The 21,925-nt window shown below is 49.1% G+C and overlaps 1 protein-coding gene across 2 annotated transcripts in view; it reads right to left on the reverse strand.

Annotated features, from left to right (window-relative positions):
* Positions 1-21,925, reverse strand: part of LOC147009702 (zinc finger BED domain-containing protein 5-like) — a 154,204-nt gene that overhangs the window by 119,657 nt on the left and 12,622 nt on the right. The window contains exon 2 of one of the 2 annotated variants that reach the window (XM_085863366.1): positions 13,648-15,542. The exons of the other annotated variant lie outside the window; for it this stretch is intronic. Coding sequence (XP_085719492.1) covers positions 14,058-14,801 — 744 coding nt within the window. The 5' untranslated portion in view covers positions 14,802-15,542 and the 3' untranslated portion in view covers positions 13,648-14,057. Of the gene's footprint in view, positions 1-13,647; positions 15,543-21,925 lie in introns of those variants that run through there. 2 annotated transcript variants of the gene reach the window in all.

Below are 21,925 nucleotides of genomic sequence, written 5' to 3' on the forward strand. Positions count from 1 at the left end.
TCGGACACGGGCCACTTTAAGCGACCCATTCCGTACTATCGGGATAACCGAGCGGTGTTATCGTCAACCTGGACGGTTTGATTAATTATCGGGCGTTTTAGCCCACGACCAACCCTTTACATGAAGTAAGATGGAGATTCAATTAGAGAAAAGACGAAGCGAAACGGGAGAAACAGTTCAACATAGAGCACATTTATTTCGCGATGGCACACGGATAGCACACATATACAATTATACACCAAAAGCAAATGTAAAAGAAGAAGAAACACACACAATAATGCACAAAAAGCAAATGTAAAAGCAAAACACAATGCAGATCTACCACCGACTACCGAGCACACGGCAACACTTATACAGTTTTACTTCACAGATGGCGCCGACAACACATATACTCAAAGCAAAAGAAAAAGGGACCACCCTCCACGATGAGGGGGGGCAGACGGGCCTGGGGCCGAGACCGCGTCGAGCCTACCCGTCTGGTGATGAGCCGCAAAATGGTGGTGGCGCCCCGACTCCGCGGGCCTCGCTGGCACTGCCTGGTATGGGGTGGGAACGGGGCCCCCTTCTCGCACTATCTCAGCGCGGGGGGGAAACAGGAGGGGGTAGTTGATGCTCGGGGGGATGAGGATATCTCGCTGGTTCGGGTCCCGCGACGAGCGTCTCCACCGCGACCTCGGTCGCGTTATCGGCCTCCCCTCTCCGCAGCTCCCCGACTCTGACACGAGCGCCCCCTCGACTGCCTTCGCCGCCGCCACCTCTCCAACTCTCCCACTCTCCACAGCTCCGTCCAACTGCTTTCTCCGACTCTTCTCTTGACTGGCTCTTCCCAACTCAACTCTACCAACTCCCAACTCAACTTTTTGGCGAGCGAACGCGGCCCTTTATAGCCCCCGTGGCTTCGCTCCTTCACCTTCGACCCTTTACCTCTGGCTGGCTCCCCATTGGACAGAGGAAAAGTGGGCGTGAATGCTTTTTGATCCATGAATCTGCATATAGCGATATTACTCCGACGCACCTGGAGGCGGGGCCAAATCACCCCATGCTCGCTGATAGGACGGAACAGAAGTGGGCGTGAGTCGTTTTTGATCCGATTTCTTCGGAAAGGCTGGTGTTTCTGCACCCGCTGCTCGGTGCGCGCCCTGCACGAGTCCAGTATCGGTGCCCACAAGCGGCGCGGGAATGACGGTGATGCGATGGTTGCGAGGGCGAGTTGTGACGGTAAGGGTCATGGCTGTTGTTGTGCAGCGGCGTTGCGGTTGGTGGTTGTTGTGTGATGGCTGTTGAGACGTGGTTGGTGGTGGTTGTGATGGTAGTAATGGCGGCTGGTCCAAAATAAAGATAGTAAAAGAAAAACGGCTATCTAGAGGGGTCGCAGCCCGAATGAATGACATTTATTCCCTCTAAACAACGGGTTTGGGCCTAACTACACATATACTTACAGAGATATCTCACCTAAGGGACCTGAATGGTGGTTTGCGAATTTCGTCAACCACAACACTACCCCCTCCCCTTTTTACAGACTCGTCCCGAGTCGTCAAATTTTTGCGTGCCATCATGTGTAGTTTTCCCCCAGTACATTTTACCCACGGATCCCTGAGTGCGACATTCATGGTATTCGTGTCCCCAAAATAAATAACCTGAGGGCTGAGTAACTACCTAAACAAACCCACTCACACGGACGACTTAAATAAAATTGCCGGCGCTAAGACAGACATGCCGGGGGCGCACTCATATTTACAGTACATCTTAACTTAACTTACAAATTTTACACTAAACCATGGCCCAGGATCAATGAACTCTGCAAAAAGAAAGCAGTTAGCAGGGAGCCAGGCTGCTCGCATGCAGTCTCTGGCTCAAACAATGCAGGTGACAGGGAACGTGGCCGGCTGCTCACTCGCAGTCCAAGGCCTTCACTTTTGAACTGAACGCAGTGAACCACAACGGTGCATGGGCTGCACAGACGCAGTCTCCGTGCCAGCCCAAGTGGCACACGCAATGAGCACAACGAATGGATGGATGAATGGATGCACGCAAACACGGTGCACGGGCCGCCACTGCAGGCCCGTGTTGTAGCTGCCAACAGGGCAGTTCTCGCAGCTTGCAAACTGTTGCCTTGATCCTGGCGCACATGGCAATGAACAAGGGGGGGGGGGCGACGCAAAATTGAACGGGGGCTGGTGAACAGGGGCAGTGGGCATGGCATGGCAAAGGCAGCAGGCAAACACAGCCCGCAGAAGAAGGCCGCTGCAGGCAAACACAGCCGGCAGATGAACTGGCCGGCACAGGCCTTGAAGCACAGCAGCTGCAGACAATCCGACCGGCACAGGCCTTGCAGCACAGCAGCTGCAGACGATCCAGCCGGCACAGGCCTTGCAGCAAAACAACAGCTGCCGATGAAGTGGGCCGGCCTTTGCCTTGCAGCAACGCAGCCAGCAGATGAAGCTGGCCAGCCTTTGCCGTTCAGTGGAGGTTGGGCGGTGGTGCTGGCCACTCGGAAGGCGGGCTCGGACCTACCCTACGGTCTCCCTCCCAACCTATCGCCTTTGCCTGTCACTGTCTATACCCACTCCCTTAATTTGTCAAACCCCAATTTAGCCCCAAGTTATTTTTTTATTTTTACTTCCCCACTATAAATCATCCCCTAACCCCCTGTTCTGTCCTTGTTCGGCTAACCTATCCTGTCACCTAGCCTACTCCCAACCCCTACGTTCCCTTCCCGGAGGGGAATAAGGGAGAGCTAGCGTCCTGTGTCGAGGCCCAACGAAGCCTCAGAATGGCCTCCCCAGAGTTCAGCGATCTATAACACAAAGTGGGTCCAGCGGCCCACAACGAGAGCGAGGGGATGGATGGTGTGGAGGGGTACACTTCCTAATCTACCCTATCCATTTAACTGTTAAACTACCCCGGGGCTTTCAACAAGCGCCTCTCGCTTAAACTATTGGTTCTAACAACCCAGATTCCCGTCGCCTGTGTTGGTGTCCTCACAATTTCGGGCCTCGCCCCCCAATTTTCTCTCTGTGCCCTCACACGGTCTCATGGCTGGGACGCGTGGCCCCCTTTGGCAGGCACGACCCTCTGCCGAATCTCCCGCTATGGCACCCCCGGGCACTACACTGCCTCCGAGCCTACCAGCTTCCTAAACACCAGGGAGTGCCCCCCATGGCACCTCCCCTGAAACGCACACGTGGCAGGCTGGCTTCCCGGGCCCCTTTCCGAGGGTCACCCTGTGCCCACAACACTGCCCACGTGGCTAATGGCGCCCTGGGCCCCCGCACCAAGCAGGCACACCCGTGCCCACTACGCTATCCCGGCCCCCCATGGGCCCTTGGCCTACCACGGCCGACGAGCCTGGTGCCCGGGGTACCCACTCAGCGATACTCACCTTTCGCAGCCACGCTCCCAGCCCGTCAACAGGGCTCCTGCACCCCTCCAAATGTGTTTCGAGCCTACATTCACACCAACAACAAAACGACCTCCATTTTTCAATTTAACTAACCCCCTAACTCACTCTACACTGACCCCGGGGTCCCTTGGGCGGAAGTCACTCCTCCCCCCAATCACTCATCGCACCATGCATTCCCCATTCGCTCCACTCACACAGACCCGCTGGCCTCACTCACTCACCAAGCACATGCTTCCACTTCACTCACCAACTATCTTCAACACACACACCACTGAACTCTGCCATCCTTCTAACTACCTCCCCTAACTAACTCGTGCTCCCACGTCGTCCCTTAAACTACAGCTCGTTCCTTTTAACACGACGTAGCTAAGCTACGTCCCCACTACACATTCACTGTCTGAAACTGTCTTCTAAATCATAAAAATCATTTTATTTCCCAACCTAAATCTCGCTACAATCCCTCTAACTAATCCATTCCACGGACTCCATGAGGACTTACCCCTGCCCCATGAAGTCGGTCTAACTAAGCTAACCCTTCCCCCTAACTAGTTTCCATCCTGTGCCCTGGTAAGGGGGGTCTTTCACCCCTTGCCCAGGAATCCTGTGCACCCGAAAGTGAGGCTTGCTTTTTTTTTTCTTCTAATTGCGCAGCACCAGCGCGGCAACTCACAGCTCGCGCACTTTGCACCTGCCCGTGACGTCATGCAGCTGCACGTGTACCTCGTCCCTCCTTGGACGGTACCATCCGGCAGGGATACCCCTCCTGCCGGATTCCAACCCCGCGTGCAGCCATGACGTCACCGTGCGCATAAAAAAAACACAAGCCCCACGTCTCGAGGGGTTCCCCACGCGAACACATGTGCTTTGCCCGTTGGAGCTTAACACACACGATCGCGTGGAGAACCCGTCCGGTCCAAATCCGTAATCCTGCCTAAATTTGTCCGTCCGCGGGATCGGCAAATCCACCGCTGGCGTTTCCGGACCGGGACTTCACTCTCGCAAGCGAGCACGTGGGGGCCTCGTGCGTTGCACAGCACGGACCTCGTGCTCACTGCTGGGTGAACCCGGCACGGTCCCCGAAATAACTACAGCCGCTACCCGGCTTTCTTTCCTCTCATGTCGCCGTCGTCGCCATTCGACCCACGCACACCTGCGTGTTACGACGCTCACACTCCACTCCATTGAACTCACACCGGGAGACGCGGCTGCATGTTCACACATGCCCACCGACATCTCCCTTACATACCGCTCTCTCACACACACGGTCTCCCTTGCACTCGGCCGTTCACTCACGCATGCCATCTCCCTCGCACACGTGGCTCCACTCACTCGCGGCCTTTCCCTCACTCGTGCCATTTCCCTCACACAAACCATACTACTCACACACGCTGGGGCACTCGCCCGCGGTGCCTCACTCATACTGGCTGTTTCACTCACACACACGGGGGCACTCATCCGCGGTGCCTCACTCACACGCGGGGGCACTCGCCCGCGGTGTCTCATCCACACACGGCGTGCTGGGAAGCACACACTCCGGCACACTCGCCACCACACCACTCACACGTGGTGCTCCATTCATACTGGCCGTTTCACTCACACACACGGCCTCTTCCACTTGCGGTTCCCCTTTTACACACGGCGTGCTGGGAAGCACGTACTCCGGCACAATCGCCACCACACCACTCACACACGGGGTCGCTTCCACAAACGGGGACGCACTCACACCTTGCACCACACACACAGGGACAACCACACTGGGGATTCGTGTCCCCACAAGGGTCTCCGGGGCCTCTATACCCCCCAAGCTCTCCGTGCACCTGTCCACAGCACTCCTCCCCTCGACCTCGCAAAGCACGACCGAACCCACATGGTCGTGACTCGTCTCAAGGGGGCATACTCCCTCCCCTCGTTCCTGGAGGAGGCTATCCCGCTGCTCGCACCGGGTCCCTACACGCTCCGCGAGCTCAACCTCATCGTCCTCCACTACCTCTGTGTGTGTGTGTGCGTCTCTAACCCCGTCATTATCATGCAGTCTTCCCTCTATCGTTCCCATCTCCCGTGTCTCTGTACATTTATTCGTTTCTGTTGTCCCCTCGTGTCTATTAGTCTCTGCTTCTTTCTGGCGTCTTTCCCTTATCTTTATGTAGGTCAACCTTGCTTTCTCCTTAAGTCGCTCCCGTCCTTCCCTCTGTTTCACTCCTTGCTCTTTCACGATTTCCGCGTACCTCCTCCTTGCTTTCCGTCTTAATTGTTCTTTTCTCTCCCTCCCAATTACTTTCACCTCGTCTCTTGTCTCTATACATTTTCTCTCCTTGTTCCTTATTTCTGTCTCTTCCTGGTTCCCTTTTCCTTCCCATCTGAGTCGTTCTTTCTCTCTGAGCCCCATTAGCTGTTCCTTCTCCCTCCGGAGCTCCTCAATCTCCGTTGACTCCAATCTCGCTCTCCGTTTTAGTTGTTCAAATTCACACTCATATAGTTGTTGTTTTCTCTCCCACTGTTCCTCCTGCTCTTTGTTTTCCAATCTCATTGTTTCTTTCAATTGGCTCATTTCCTTCCTGTGTTTCATTCGCTGTTCTCTCACTACTCTTCCTCGTTTCCTCTCCTGTGTTTCTTATCCAGTTTCATGGTTTTCTTCATTTCGTTAATCTCCTTTTTGTGTTTCATTCGCTGCTGTCTCATTACTCTTCCGCGTTTCCTCTCCTGTCTTTCCTTATCCAGTTTCATGGTTTTCTTCATTTGGTTCATCTCCATTTTGTGTTTCATTCGCTGTTCTTTGTCTATCTCCTCGTACTCCAGCCTCAGCTTTTCTTTCAATTGGTCAACCTCAGATTCATGTTCTTTTTGTTTTCTATTCCATTGTTCCTCTCGTTCTTCCCTCTCCAGTCTCCCTGTGTCCTTCAATCTCCTGATTTCTCCTTCCTGCTTCATTCCTTGCTCCTTCAACTTCTCCTCGTATTCCAACCTATTTTTTTCCTTTTGTCGTTCAGTTTCAAATTCATACTCTTTCAGTTTTTTATTCCACTGTCTCTCTTGTTCCTCGTTCTGCAATCTCATAGTTTCCTTCAATTGATGGATTTCTTTCTCCTGTCTCATTCCTTGTTCTTTGTATTTCCTATTCCACTGTCTTCCTTGTTCCTCATTCTGCAATCTCGTAATTTCTTTCAGTTGGCTGACTTCCTTCTCCTGTCTGATTCGTTCTTCCATCATAACTCTTTTTTGCATCTCATTCTGCAATCTCGTGGTTTCCTTCAGTTGGCTGATTTCCTTCTCCTGTCTCATTCCTTGTTCTTTCAGTACTCTTTCTTGTTCCTCATTCTGCAATCTCGTTATTTCTTTCAGTTGGCTGACTTCCTTCTCCTGTCTGATTCGTTCTTCCATCATTACTCTTTTTTGCATCTCATTCTGCAATCTCGTGGTTTCCTTCAGTTGGCTGATTTCCTTCTCCTGTCTCATTCCTTGTTCTTTCAGTACTGTTTCTTGTTCCTCATTCTTTAATCTGACCTTCGCTTCCAGCTGTTCGATCTGTACAGTGTGGTTCCTTAACGTTTCATTCTCTGTTGTCGTTCTTTCTTCTCTCACCATCCTCAACTCGTTTTGTAATTCCCTCTCTTTGTTTTGGTGTTTCTGTAACTCAGAAGCTTTCTTTTCCAATTCCTTTCTCATCTCCGCACACTCTGACTTTGCTTTGGCTTCGAATTGTTCAATCTGCTCAGTGTGGTTCCTTAACGTTTCATTCTCTGTTCTCTTCCTTTCCTCTTTTAACATCCTCAGTTCGTCTTGTAATCCTCTTTCTTTGTTTTCGTGTTTCAGTATCTCAGAAGTTTTTGTTTCCAATTCCTTTCTCAATTTGCGTGCTTCTTCACTCATTTCATCTCATCTTTCCACCGCTTCCCTCCTCAATTCGTCCCTTTTTTTACTGTATTCATTTAGTTTTTTCTGCCATTCCTTTCCCATTCTAATCTCCCCTTCCAGGATTTCTCTTTTAAACTGGCTTGCCCTTACCTCTCGCTTCAGTAGTTCCAATTCCCCATCTTGTTTGCGTTTTTCCTTTTCGAGCTTTGTTTTCCTTTCTCCTTCCTCCCTCAATTCTCCCTGCAGTTCTTTGAACTGTTCTGACTTTTCCAGCAATTCCTCCACCCTTTCCTCGAGCTGTCTCTCTCCTCTTTTTATCTTCCATTCTAGGCTTTCTCTTTCCTAATTGCCTGTTCTTATCTCTTCCTTCAATTGTTCCAACTCCCCATCGTGTTCACATTTTTTCTCTTCCAACTGTATTTCCCTCACTCTCCCCTCCACTTCTTTGAACCGCCTTGCTTGCTCCAATAATTTTTCCATTAATTGTTTTACTTCCAAGTCGTGCTCCTTTTGTTTCTTTTCGAGCTCGGTTTTCCATTCTTCCTCCCATTGTTTCCTTTCCTGGGAGATACCAATCTGCTGTTCCTCTATTCTTTTGTTCAGTTTGCTCTTCGCATATTCCAACTGACGGGTATAAAACACTACCAAATTCTTTTTCCCACGTAATTTGTCGACTCTATTGGCCAAGTCATGTTTTTGCCACCGAATTCATTCCAGTAAATCGTCCAATCGCTGTGTCCCCCTGTACACGTAATTTTTCTGAAGCGCGTCTGCGTGCCGTTGTGACTCGTCCACTCCACATTGCACCTCCTCGATATATTCTTCATAACGCTTCACCTTTTCCAAGACATCCCCCAATTGTGCCTGAAGCCTGCCAATGCTCGCATAGTCATCCTGCCACGCCTGCCATGGCACATGCCTTGAACCGGTGACTGGGAGCTCACGCCTCGTGCTGTGCCATTAATATCAGCCCGCTCCGTGCTGCCATTGTGCGACTCCGTTTGCCGGCAAGCCGCTCGTGCTCAAGCTCGTGTTCAAGCCGCTCACACTGACCACAGTTAGTGGTGGGGTTATAATTATAAAAAGAACCGACCTGGGCCATGGATCCTACATGACGACACATACCTAATACCCCCGGCTCCCGCTCGCCTTGAGACGCCATCTTATTTCTCGTAAATGGTTAATTTAGCTCGCTCGTAATTTGGAGGGAATCGGGGTTCGCTCCTCTCACCCCTGGACCGATTCCCGTGAATTTAGCTGGAGACAGGAGAGCCCGTTTTCCCGTTCTCCGATACCAGTGCCGCGAGGAGGGCGATGAGTTTATATCGCACGACCTGACACCAGTGTTGCGGATTCGCGCCCGCCGGCGTGCGAACGGCCACGTAACTCGAATCGCGGCACGTCGCCCACCGGACGGACAATCCCGTCGTGACCCTCTCGGAATAACGCCGGGAACTAGTCATGGGTGGGCCTTTCGGCCACATCCACGATCGTGCCAATCGGCCCCCCGTGTGGGATAGTGTTGCTCGCCAAATTCGACCTACCTAAGTACCCACACGGAGGGTAGACCGGGCGATCGCACCTCGCCGCAGGTCGACTTCGGACACGGGCCACTTTAAGCGACCCGTTCCGTACTATCGGGATAACCGAGCGGTGTTATCGTCAACCTGGACGGTTCGATTAATTATCGGGCGTTTTAGCCCACGACCAACCCTTTACGTGAAGTAAGATGGAGATTCAATTAGAGAAAAGACGAAGCGAAACGGGAGAAACAGTTCAACATAGAGCACATTTATTTCGCGATGGCACACGGATAGCACACATATACAATTATACACCAAAAGCAAATGTAAAAGAAGAAGAAACACACACAATAATGCACAAAAAGCAAATGTAAAAGCAAAACACAATGCAGATCTACCACCGACTACCGAGCACACGGCAACACTTATACAGTTTTACTTCACAGACGGCGCTGACAAAACATATACTCAAAGCAAAAGAAAAAGGGACCACCCTCCACGATGAGGGGGGGGCAGACGGGCCTGGGGCCGAGACCGCGTAGAGCCTACCCGTCTGGTGATGAGCCGCAAAATGGCGGTGGCGCCCCGACTCCGCAGGCCTCGCTGGCACTGCCTGGTATGGGGTGGGAACGGGGCCCCCTTCTCGCACTATCTCAGCGCGGGGGGAAACAGGAGGGGGTTGTTGATGCTCGGGGGGATGAGGATATCTCGCTGGTTCGGGTCCCGCGACGAGCGTCTCCACCGCGACCTCGGTCGCGTTATCGGCCTCCCCTCTCCGCAGCTCCCCGACTCTGACATGAGCGCCCCCTCGATTGCCTTCGACACCGCCACCTCTCCAACTCTCCCACTCTCCACAGCTCCGTCCAACTGCTTTCTCCGACTCTTCTCTTGACTGGCTCTTCCCAACTCAACTCTACCAACTCCCAACACAACTTTTTGGCGAGCGAACGCGGCCCTTTATAGCCCCCGTGGCTTCGCTCCTTCACCTTCGACCCTTTACCTCTGGCTGGCTCCCCATTGGACAGAGGAAAAGTGGGCGTGAATGCTTTTTGATCCATGAATCTGCATATAGCGATATTACTCCGACGCACCTGGAGGCGGGGCCAAATCGCCCCATGCTCGCTGATAGGACGGAACAGAAGTGGGCGCGAGTCGTTTTTGATCCGATTTCTTCGGAAAGGCTGGTGTTTCTGCACCCGCTGCTCGGTGCGCGCCCTGCACGAGTCCAGTATCGGTGCCCACAAGCGGCGCGGGAATGACGGTGATGCGATGGTTGCGAGGGCGAGTTGTGACGGTAAGGGTCGTGGCTGTTGTTGTGTAGCGGCGTTGCGGTTGGTGGTTGTTGTGTGATGGCTGTTGAGACGTGGTTGGTGGTGGTTGTGATGGTAGTAATGGCGGCTGGTCCAAAATAAAGATAGTAAAAGAAAAACGGCTATCTAGAGGGGTCGCAGCCTGAATGAATGACATTTATTCCCTCTAAACAACGGGTTTGGGCCTAACTACACATATACTTACAGAGATATCTCACCTAAGGGACCTGAATGGTGGTTTGCGAATTTCGTCAACCACAACAATATATATATATATATATATATATATATATATATATATATATATATATATATATATATATATATATATATATATATATACATATACCAGGGTCACCAGGGGTCTCCCTGGCATAAGGGAGACGAGAATCACTTGACCACAGGTGATGCTTGATCCCCTCACAAATTGCTTGCACAGAGGACTCCTTGCCCCACCCTCAGTGCACGTACAGTTTTACGCCTCAACTCCCTGAACAGCTCAGCTCTGCCGTTAAGCCTGGCCCTGCGACTCTGGTCAATGGTATCCAGTGTCCTTTGAGAGACAAAATTCGTCTTCGCCCTTCGTTGAGTTCCAAGACATCCACTGATAACATCAAGGATGGTGGTCTTGAAGGCACACCACAACTCTTCAGGATCCCAAAGCACTGAGACCCCCATATCTCCACTCAGCCTGTTTGCAAACCCCTCAGCTACCTTCTCATCATTGAGCTTGCCAACATCCAGCCTCGGCTGGGATGGCACCATTCTCCCAGATATAAGCTGCAACTTCAGAGTTGCTACCACAAGCCCGTGGTCGGTATTGAGGAACTGAGCACTGTGATCGACTCTGCAGTTCTGGATTATCCTCCAGTGACCATCAACGAGCACATCGTCAATCTCCTTGCCACACCACCAGCATTGGAATAGCAAGTCTAGTGATGAGCCTGTGGGTGCTGAAACCAAGAACCAGCCACTCCAAGTGCATGACTTCTTGCAAAGTCAAGGAACTTAGTGCTATTCAGGTTCACAGTTCCAGACCCATGGGGACCAACAAATGTCTCATAACCATCCCTATCAGTTCCAGTTGATGAAATGAAATCCTACAAGACTATAAGAGTATCTCACCTGGGGCACTGATCGACCACAGACTTGAGCGTGGCACAGAATGCGTCATTCACGGTGAGATCACTCGCCTCAGTTGGAGCACATACAGAGACCAGGGAAGCGGCATCCAAGGAGTGACGAATCCTGAGTCTCATCTCATAATATGTTACTTGTGCTCTGCACGCATTCTGGTATATTCATACTGGGGGCTTATGATATCCCAACGAACCCTGGAGCTTCTACTCCCCCAAAACTTGGCATGTACCCTTTCGCGTCATGCACCCATTCTACCTCGCACTGCCTTACCTTTACTGCACTCATCTGGTCGCGGTCTGCTTCGAGGGAGCATATCTTCAGATCTCCCTTTGTTCCTGAAGGAGGTTACCCTGATCCTTACATCAGGTCTCAAGACCTTCAACAAGCTCAAGCTTAATGTCTCTCACCTTTTCTTCTGTTTGTGTTTGCTCCTCCTTTACCTTATTAAATTAATCCTTCATCCATTCCACCTCTTTGTGTCTCCGTTAATTCCACCTTTGTTATCTTAAAACCCTCTTTGGTCTCTTCCTCGTGTTTCTTTAATCGTTTGTTCATTTCTTGATTTTACGTCTCTACTTTTCGTCCCATTTATTTAACCGTTTTTGTCATCTCTTCGTGTGACTACACTCCTCTTTTACGGCGCGCATTTCCTCTTTGTTTCCTCCTGGCCTTTTTTGAAATTTTGTATCGCATTAGTGTTTTGCCAAATTTTTTTCCATTTATTTAACCGTTTTTGTCATCTCTTCGTGTGACTACACTCCTCTTTTACGGCGCGCATTTCCTCTTTGTTTCCTCCTGGCCTTTTTTGAAATTTTGTATCGCGTTAGTGTTTTGCCAAATTTCCACCTTTATTTGCTCCAGTCCTTTTAAAAATTCTCTCATTCCCTGTCCGAGTCTATCTACTTCTCGTCTAACTGTTGTTATTTTGTTTGTCACTTCATCCTTACCCTTCTTCATTGTGGTCCAAACGCCCTTCACACTTCACCCCGTTCATTTCTTCCCATATTATTTGATCTCATCTGCCATCCTCTGGTCCATCCTTTGCATATCACCCTTTACCTGCACCAGCCCGGCATCCATGCTTCGCTGCCCCACCTTTACCTCTTTTAGTTCTGCCTTCAGCTCCTGGCCCACTTTAATTTCCTCAATGATTCCATTGCCCATCATTTGCATATCACCCCTCAGTTTTTGCATATTCCCGTCCATTTTCTCTTGTCCCAGTTGCAACCTTTCGGCCAACCTCTTATGTCCCTGTTGTCCCTCTTTCATATCACCCCTCAGACCCTCTTGTAGTTTCTCTTGTAGTTGATGCATCATCAGTTTCATTATTCCCGTGAGTTGATCCATATCAAATGGTTTTGGCGAGGCCGCTCTACTACTCCGGGGAGTAAATTCCCGGGGAAGCACGACGTCCTTCGGGAGGGGAATTTGACAGTGGGGGCCCCTGAGCATTGCCAATGTCTCTGCTGCCTCTACGGTTCTCTCTGAGCATTCCTCCAGGGAACTATCTTCCTCATAACTGCCATCCTGGGCCATGGATGTTTCTTCTAACATTCCAAGACCCAATTGGACCAGCTCATCTTGGTCTGCCATGGTCCGCACAAATAATTAACTAAATGTTCACTCTAACCTGCTCTTAATTTTGGGAGTGCGTTCAGCACATCCAAGGTCTGAATCTCACTCCCAATGTCAAAATGTAGCTTTTGACATCAGGGGTATCGTATCCACACTCCTGACAACCTAAATGTAACGGCCTGGCATCGAGGGATAAACTAACTGCCTTGGGTTACTCATCAGAGTCACCGGAATCGCAAGACGTCACACAAGAATAACTTCGTGATGTGGTGGGTCGCTAATCGACTGCTAACGCCAATACCTTGACCATGTGACTTCGGGTCCTCCGTCTAAGAAACTGTTTACCTAAGAGTCACGTGACCTCCTTATCGGGGAACACATCCTCGGTATGTACTTGTGTTAACCAGATTACTTACCAGATTAGGTGTAGCCGAGCGGAACTGCCAAGTATGTACCGGCTACAAAGCAAATCTTTGGGAATAACGTTCCAGCTAAGGTAGGGCATGGGCCATGTTGGACCAATGAAAGAAAACATGAAAACGAGCTGGGAACATACCAGAGCAGAGTTGTCCCGTTATGTCTTCTACAATATTAAATTATACTAGGAAAGGCACCATATATATATATATATATATATATATATATATATATATATATATATCTCTCTCACACACACACACACACACACACACACACACACACACACACACACACAAGATTAGATATAGCCCTGGGAGAGAGAAATCAGGTGAGGGTAAATGACCTCTCAATACTTGGTGCAGTTGGCACACCAATGCAACCCAGAACGCTTAGGGCAGCGTTTCTCAACCTTTGATGCCCCCCTACCGAGTCGCTTAACATTCGTGGTCCCCTGCCCTTCAATAAAAGATGCAGATTTCGTTTTATGAAATTTATTTACTCAGTCTTAAAAGATAAATCAAAGTAAACATTTTTCTAAGCAATACAATCAATGAGACACTTGCTGTTGGGCTTGTCTGATGAGGCCTCTTATGTCCGGCTCCGTCTTGGACAAAGCAAGGCGAATATCGTTCCCAACGTCAAGACGGTTTCTGGATTTCGTTTTAATGGTCGCAAGGTCAGAAAATCCAGATTCGCAAAGATATGTTGTGGCGAATTGAATGAGCATTACAGATGCCTTCTTGCTGAGTAGTGGATACGCATCCTGAACAGACAACCAGAAGGTGGAGTGGTCTTCTTTGTTACTGAAGACCAGCTTCATTGCTTTTGAAACCTTCAACTCTGCCAGCTCCTCTGCTTCGTCTTCAGTAGGTTCAATTTTGGCGTTAAACGGGTCTTTGTGCCACGGAACATCCAACGGTGCATCGTTGAAATACGATTTGAACTCAGCGGAGAGATTGTCGAGATGTCTAGTGATGCAATCTTTGATGCGACGGGAAGCTCAATCCTCTGCATCTGCAGGTGTTCGTCCAAGAAAGGAAACGAGGCAGTGGACCCGGCCTTGATTCGTGCCTGCCAGACTTCCATTCTCGCAGACAGTCCGGCAAGCTTGTCTTGAACGTCACTGAATGTCACATCACGGCCTTGCAAGGACTGGTTCATTTCGTTGAGTCGGCCGAATATATCGGCCAGGTAGGCGAGCATCATGATGAACTCTGCATTGCCGAAGTGGACATGGAGGTTGTATTCGTCGTCTCGCAGCAAGATTTCCACCTCAACCCGGAGTTTATACAGCTGAGAGAGGCATTTCCCCCTTGATAGCCAATGGACTTTGGTGTGGAACAGAAGTCCAACATGTTCCGCTCCCATTTCGTTGGCCAGGAGTTGGAAGAGCCGATGATTTTTGGCCTTCGCACGAATGAAGTTGATCACTTTGACCGCGACATCCATGACTTCCAGCAAACGAGGCGGAAGAGTCTTTGACGCAAGAGCGTATCGGTGTAGCCAACAGTGGGAGGACGTCACATGGGGCCATTCGTTCTTCACAAGCGTGACGAACCCTCCTCTGACGCCGACCATCGCTGGGGCACCATCAGTACAAATGTGCTTGAAATTCTGCCAACCGAGTCCATTAGCTTAAAAAAAAAAAGAGTCCACAATAGCTTTGATATCTGCCGCTGTCGTTGTGGTTGGTAGGGTATTGCAGAACAAGAACTCTTCCTTCATCTTTCCCTTTCTCTCGTAGTGAGCGAAGGCGATCAACTGGCTCTCCAGGGCGGTGTCGGTAGACTCGTCTAACTGAAGGCTAGCCTGGGGCGTGCTTTGTTTGATTTCGGAGCAAACTTAACGGCACACATCAGCGGCCATTTCGTCAATCCATCATCGGATCGTGTCATTAGAGAGCGAAACTTGCTGGATCTTCTTTTTCGCCTCTGGTCCGATCATCAATTCCACTATTTTCTCTGCACATGGCTTGATAAGGTCCTCAGCAATAGTGTGCGGCTTCTTGCACTTCGCAATTCGGTATGCCACTTCGTAGCTGGATTGAAGAACAGGTTTTTCTTCTGGCCGGAATCCAAATTTGGGAAGTGTCGCTTCACGGTCATATCGTGATCGTTTCGCAGACAGAGCGTCGATATTATCTTCCTTCCTTCCGGGATGCATCTTGTCGCGATGGTTTGAAAGTTTGGAAGGACGTAGTGACGCATTTGACATCACGACCGAGCAGTGCAGACATTGCGCGCAGTCCACGCCATCTCGACTGACATTCGTGAATCCAAACTTGACATAGCTGTCATTCCATTTTCGAACCTTCGACATCTGAGAAAAAAAAATTGAAAAAAAACAAAATTCTAACGTTTTTATAAACATTTGTTTACTATGAATGCTCTGTGGGCTCCGCCTTCTCTTTTAAAATCGTGATTAAACTCATCTACCCTTTCTACTTTGACACTATGACCAGAGACTCGTCACCTTAATTGTACATTACAAGCTTCTGCATTCTGAATCGCAGTTTTTCGGCGTCCGCTCATGGCCCCCTGGTCGAAAGCCGATGGCCCCCTTGGGGGCCACGGCCCCCCGTTGAGAAACGCTGGCTTAGGGAGAGGTAGGTGGGAGGAATACTGGGTGTGTCTAGAGTGTGGGAGTGTGAGGTGTGATGCAGTGTGAACATGGGTGTGCAGCGTTGTGAAAGAGAAAAATGTGAATGTGAGTCAGTTTGTTCACTCCTTCAGGTTCTGCCCATAAAGGAACAGTTGGGCCTCGCCCATGTTATGTGTCCACAGTAAACGAGATAGAGAGAAAGAAAGATGGCAGAAAAAGATGCGTAAGAAGAAAGTCCCTATCTACTGTGTAAATATCTGTAAGTGTAAATGTCTGTATCTATTGAGGATCGCTCAAAAGGAGCAGCAGCACCTCACGGCGGTAGTGTGTGATCATCCCCCACCACCCCCCCCCCACTTGGTCATGGGGACTCGCGCTGCCTTTCGCTCTGCAACAACCAGCTCACTGACTGCCTGCTTACCGATCCCCTCTGGCTTCGCGTTCCTTCAGCAGCAGTGCCGACAGCTCCGAACACGAAGGCGAGCAGCAGCAGTGACAGTGAGCAGGGTGCACCAGATGAACTCGAGCAGACGAGCAGGCTGATGGACTGACCCATGAACAAGCTGACTGAAAGAGCGACTGACCCAAAAGAGAGCGAACTGACTCCTCTCTGCCCTTTTTATGGGCCCAGATGAAGGGAGGGGCTGAGAACCGGATCACGACAAGCTGCAGACAAAATCCTGCTCCTCTGTTGGGCCACAGCAGCCGTAGCCATGCTCCACCATTCCTCGGAGCCAGAAAATGGACCAGTTACTCGCTATCCTTGACACATTTCGGAGCTCCGAGCTTCACATGGGGCTGCAGTGTTCGGATGCGTGTTCTGGCCCCAAATGTGTGCTGTTTCTTCATTCTATCACTCGCCAAACTCGCGCTCTGCGCGAAGTTTCTAAAGTGAGGGTTCATTATGACGTCAATATATCCAGTGTTCACAATGTGATTTATCGAATTTCTTTATATACAATGTTTCTTGTTACATTTTTTGTGTTAAATTCACGTTCTGAGGTAGTCAGCATGTGCAGAAGAGGGTTTTACATTGCAGACACTGTTTTCTCGGAGTGGCATTACGCCTCTCAGCGATGGTCTGTTGACGACAGACGTAATGATGTCAGCGAATGACCGATGATGTCATGACGTCATTACGCCTCTCAGCGGTGACGTCACATGTCGCCATGCAAACGAATGTAAAAATTAGAAAATCGCCAAAAAATTCCCAAACCTGTCCGTCTGGCACGATCTCACATAGCCCATGATGTTCATTAGACCACAGAGCACCCGCATGCCGAAAGTGGCGACAATCCTTCCAGCAGTTACGGAGCACATACTTCATATTATGCACAGACGTTGACAGAAATAATATATAGGATGGAATTGCAGCAAAATTCTCACGCAACCCAAAGGTACTTTCATAACCCGCATCACACGTCCGTGCCTCAGCCTTGAAACAGCTCAACCAGCATCTCCTCCGGGTCCCTTGATGTTTCAGTGCAGATTTGGCGACCATGGGACAGTTGCGATGGATAAAGAGCAGGGCGCCCTTGTCTTGGCATCCATAGTGAGAGATGGTGGCGATGCGGCATTGGTAGCGAGTGATGATCGCCACGTGGCGTCCATGGTGAGGGCCGAGTGACACGTGGCGATCACAGTGAAATGGGTGAATAAAAGTAGCGAGTTGGTGTGGGTTGTGGCGAGGGTATTTTTCCCAGTTTTATGAAGTGGTTGTGTTAAGCGTGGTCAGGTTTGGTGAGCGGGATGAAGTCTGAGGTGAGGTGGCGGTTGGGAATTGGCACGAACACTCCAAAGGAACGATGTACTGTGCATTGTCGTCAGGAAGTGCTCGCAGCGCTCGCATGCTAAAAACGCCCGTAGCGTGTTTCTCAGTCTTATTTGTGCGGTGTGCGTGCTTGCTTGCGTTGTTCCTGTAACAGAAGGTAAAAGGTTAAAGGCTAAAGTGAGGATATAAGAGATATAAAAGGCCTAACTACAAGAGTTCTACGCAATGCATCTTTCCCCTTTTACCCACTAGACATATGGAAGGGACTAACAAAGACAGAAACGATTGAAATAACTGCCTTGGGATTGCTGTATGTTGTGTGCCATTTCCTTGGAGGCATGCAGTTTTACAGAGCTGCAACAAAATATAGGAAAGCTGCCGATTCCTCCAGTAGATACCTGGCACTTCCGGGATGGGGGGGGGGAATACCCAGCCCTGCCGGCTGGGTGAGCTTTTCCTTGCATTGATTTTGGGACTTGTTGGACATTGAAAAACTATAGAGTTATTGGGCTCATGGTGGTTACCTTTTTCCTCCGGGCCGATAGCAGCACTGCCTGAGCCACATCCCAAAATACACTTTATAGCGGCCTTGGTGGCCTCAAAACGGACGTCAAGGCCAACGTGTGGTAGTTTCAAACCTTGCCCAGATTCTGATTTATATACACTCAACATTTGGGGCCTCTGGGTGCTATGGTTCGGCCTCTAAAGAATAAGAAACAAACACATAAAACAAACACTTGAAAAAAATATTTACTATACATTTAAATATGCACAAGTTGGATCACCATGATCAAATCGGATTACTTAGACTTTCGTAAAGCGTCAAGAAGATTGTTAGCTAAGATTAAGTCATAAACAAGCAAAGCTATTAATAGATTAACACAGTGAAAGAGAGGGAAATACACCAGCGGCAACGTATAGAGCCACAACAGAAGGACACTTGGAGGAAGAATGGGCAAGGAGAAGAAACAAAGAAAAACATCTGAGCCCAGAAATGGGCATTTTACAGCTGTAGCAAAAATTAACTTGGGACTGCAGCATGGCAATGATGTGCCAAATGGCCTCCTAATTTCCTTGTTAAAGGTCATACAGGATTATATGACCACTCGTTAGACTCTGTATACTCCCATGAAGACAGTTCTGTTCTTGCATATGGCAGCTTGGTTGCCAGGTAGCTGCCATTTCTTGGAATCACAGCTGTGCCACTGATGCTATGCCCCTCTACGAATACGCTGGTACTCATTTTGCTGACCTCAGAAGGATAACAGTCCAAGTCAACCCCACCTGGTGTTAATTCAGCAGCCAACAGGGCTCAAACTCAAGACCCTAAGATCCTAACCAAGCCACCCTAACCACTAAGCCAACACCAGGTATTTGGAGACAGAACATTTTGCATATGAATTTCCATTCTGCATAAGAAAAATAAATACAGTATTTCAATGCCATGGATTAGATTCCCAACATAGCATTGACATTCAAACGCAGAAGTGCAGTCCAAGCTCTGCCACACTCCTTGCCAAAGGAAGCACCCTACATACAGCACTCGATCACCCAAAGTGCCGTTATTTCATGTTTTTACATCCATTTGATTTAGACATGAAAGTTTTTTTTTTATGTTGTCCGATTTTGATATTGACAGACCCCGACATTCATGGAGGATACGTTCATAAAAAATGCCATGAATGTCTAATCCGCGAATGTCAGGGCATTGTTTAAATGGGAAAAGGGGGGAATAGGTTCCCGGCACTTCATGATTCATGAGGGGAAATCCAAAGTCCCGCAGAAAAACCGTGAATAAAACCGCGAATGTAGAAGCAGGTCACATTTTATGAACTGCGAATATGCAGAACCACGAATGTCGGGGTCTGACAGTATTGAAATGTTAATGAATATTTTCTATCGCAGCTTCAAATCCTCATCAAACTGTGTAATGGATGCCCAGATTGGGTGGATATGTGGCAGTCACCCAATATTGGTCAGAACCCTTGAGCAAATACAGGTGTGGCACAAAGGTTCCTAGTCACCATTACAGTGAAGCAACCAAAAATACGAACCGAGCTCTGGAGGAACTCAGGTCGAGTTTGAAATAGCAAAGGGCTTACTTTGTGTTCGCATTCTTGGTTGCTTTATACAACCTTCTCTGACAAAACGGGCTGAGCGGTGATTCAATTATATGTGCATATATTGTCGCGTTGACAGGTCGGACTAACGTCTCCCATCACCCTGAGTGGTCTTTTGACGCTTGTGAATGACCAAATGATCTCCGAATTCACAGAGCATTATTTTAATAATTACTTCTGCCATCGAAGGTGGATGGAGGTTACGGTTGGGTCATCCTGGCTGTAGAATGACCCATGGTTGTGCAGGTTGGTGTTGCATGGGGCTGGTGTGGCATGGGACAGGAAGATGGTGATGAAGAGACGCGCTCGTTTTCTCTTGATGATCTTTCTTGCACGAGTCATAAAACACAGATATGTCCCATCTGCTGTACCGTTTCATCTCCACTCCCGCACGTATGTGTGGAAGCCACATTTAAGCTTTTACCGACCGCCATTCCAGCATGCGGCTGGTCTCTCTCATTGGCCGCCCGCTGCCTATAGGTGGTGCCATCTTCACACACATTATCTTCCACCCCACCACATCGCCAAAGTGTCCATGTGGCAAATGGCACTTGTTTGTCCCAGATTGAGCAGCAATAGCTGTCATGGGACTCAGTCTGGCATCCTCACCAATGACAGCTTGGCATGCATCGTTCAACAGTATAAATCCATGAGGCTTCAAAATCACTAAGTGGATGGAGAAGCGATGTGTTGCCCTGACGAGCCCTCCAAAAAGGCCAAAACGAGCCAGTAGCTTCGCTTTTTATCTGCTTGGTGACAGCATTTGATCTTGGCATCTTTGCACTGCAGAAGGTCCTTCTGGGGCAGAATAGTATTGTCATGACATTTGTCCTGGTTGTAGAACTTCATTGATGATGTGTATATACATATAAATGCTTTATGCAGCTTCTTTGGCTGGAAGAGCATGGTGGTTAATTTATAAAAATCCGAGCCACCTTTTGCAATTGATTATGTGAGAGACGATTGGTTATTCCCTCCAATTTCGGGTGAGAGATGTGATTGGGTCTTGGTATTTATATGTTAACTGCTGTTGGCTTTGCATGTGGTATATGCTTGGGAGTCTTGGTGGTGTGAGTTTCTGTCTACGCTGTCGGTGATGACTTGCCAGCAAGGAATGAAACCGGCCGGTCTTCTAAGGGGAGCTGTAGCATTGGGATTCTCAGATACAGGTCGTGGAGAAAAAAAAATGGAAACACCAACGTAAAGTCACTTAATAGGGCATTGGGCCACGATGTGTGGCCAGTATGGTTTGTATGCATCGTGGCATAGAGTTCACCAGCATCTGGAATTCTGCAGGAGGGATGTGGCACCATTCTTCCACGAGAAAGTCAATCAACTCATATCTGTTTGATGGAGGTGGAAAATGCTGTCTCAGGTGTCATTCCAGAATATCCCATAAATGCTCAATTGGGATCAGATCTGTCAGATCTGGTGACTGAGAAAACATGTCAAATGGATAATATCAGTGTCATGCTCATCAAACCAATGGGCGACCACACATGCTCTGTGGATGGGGGACATTGGGAGGGGGGGGTCTCCTCTTGCAGCCATAATTATCGGCAACCAGGCCTGTGCAGCATTTTTATACATGACCATAAGCATGCTGGGATGTTATATGCTTAATTAACACACGGGCCACACCTGTATGGAAGCTGTTGCTTTATGTCCTTCATTTACCGGTGTTTCCATTTTTTTTGTCCACTACCTGCATGTGCTACTTGTGAATCGCTGCAGCTGTATTGAATGTCTGCATTACTACTTGTGAATGTCTGTATTATCCTCTTTAATCACACTAGTTCTACATCGAATTTCTGTATTATCATAAACTCATTCCAAAAGGATTGTGTCATTCTGTGACAACTGGGTTATAGAGAATGCAGCACCGAGTAAACCAGAGAGATAAATACCTCTGTTTAACAATGTTACCCCATAATATATATCTTTATCTATATCTATATCTATATCTACATATACACACACAGTATGTGGTGGTCCTATCTTGTTTCCTCTTCCTACTTTAAGCCCGCTGGGTGAGCTCACCCATCAAGTTGGGTTTTCTTTTTTCGCGGACGACCTAAGCCATTGGTAAATGATGCGGCAGCAAACATTCCAAGGCGTTATTTCCCCAAAGCAAACGAGGCCGCTAGACCGAGTTTGTCCCGAGTGTAATTTGTACAGCGGGATGGCCCCCCGCGGGCCTCAAAAGGCCG

This window comes from Eptatretus burgeri, chromosome 17, assembly GCF_056783735.1.
Source record: "Eptatretus burgeri isolate ZD-2024b chromosome 17, Ebu_testis_v1, whole genome shotgun sequence".
Lineage (NCBI taxonomy): Eukaryota > Metazoa > Chordata > Myxini > Myxiniformes > Myxinidae > Eptatretus > Eptatretus burgeri.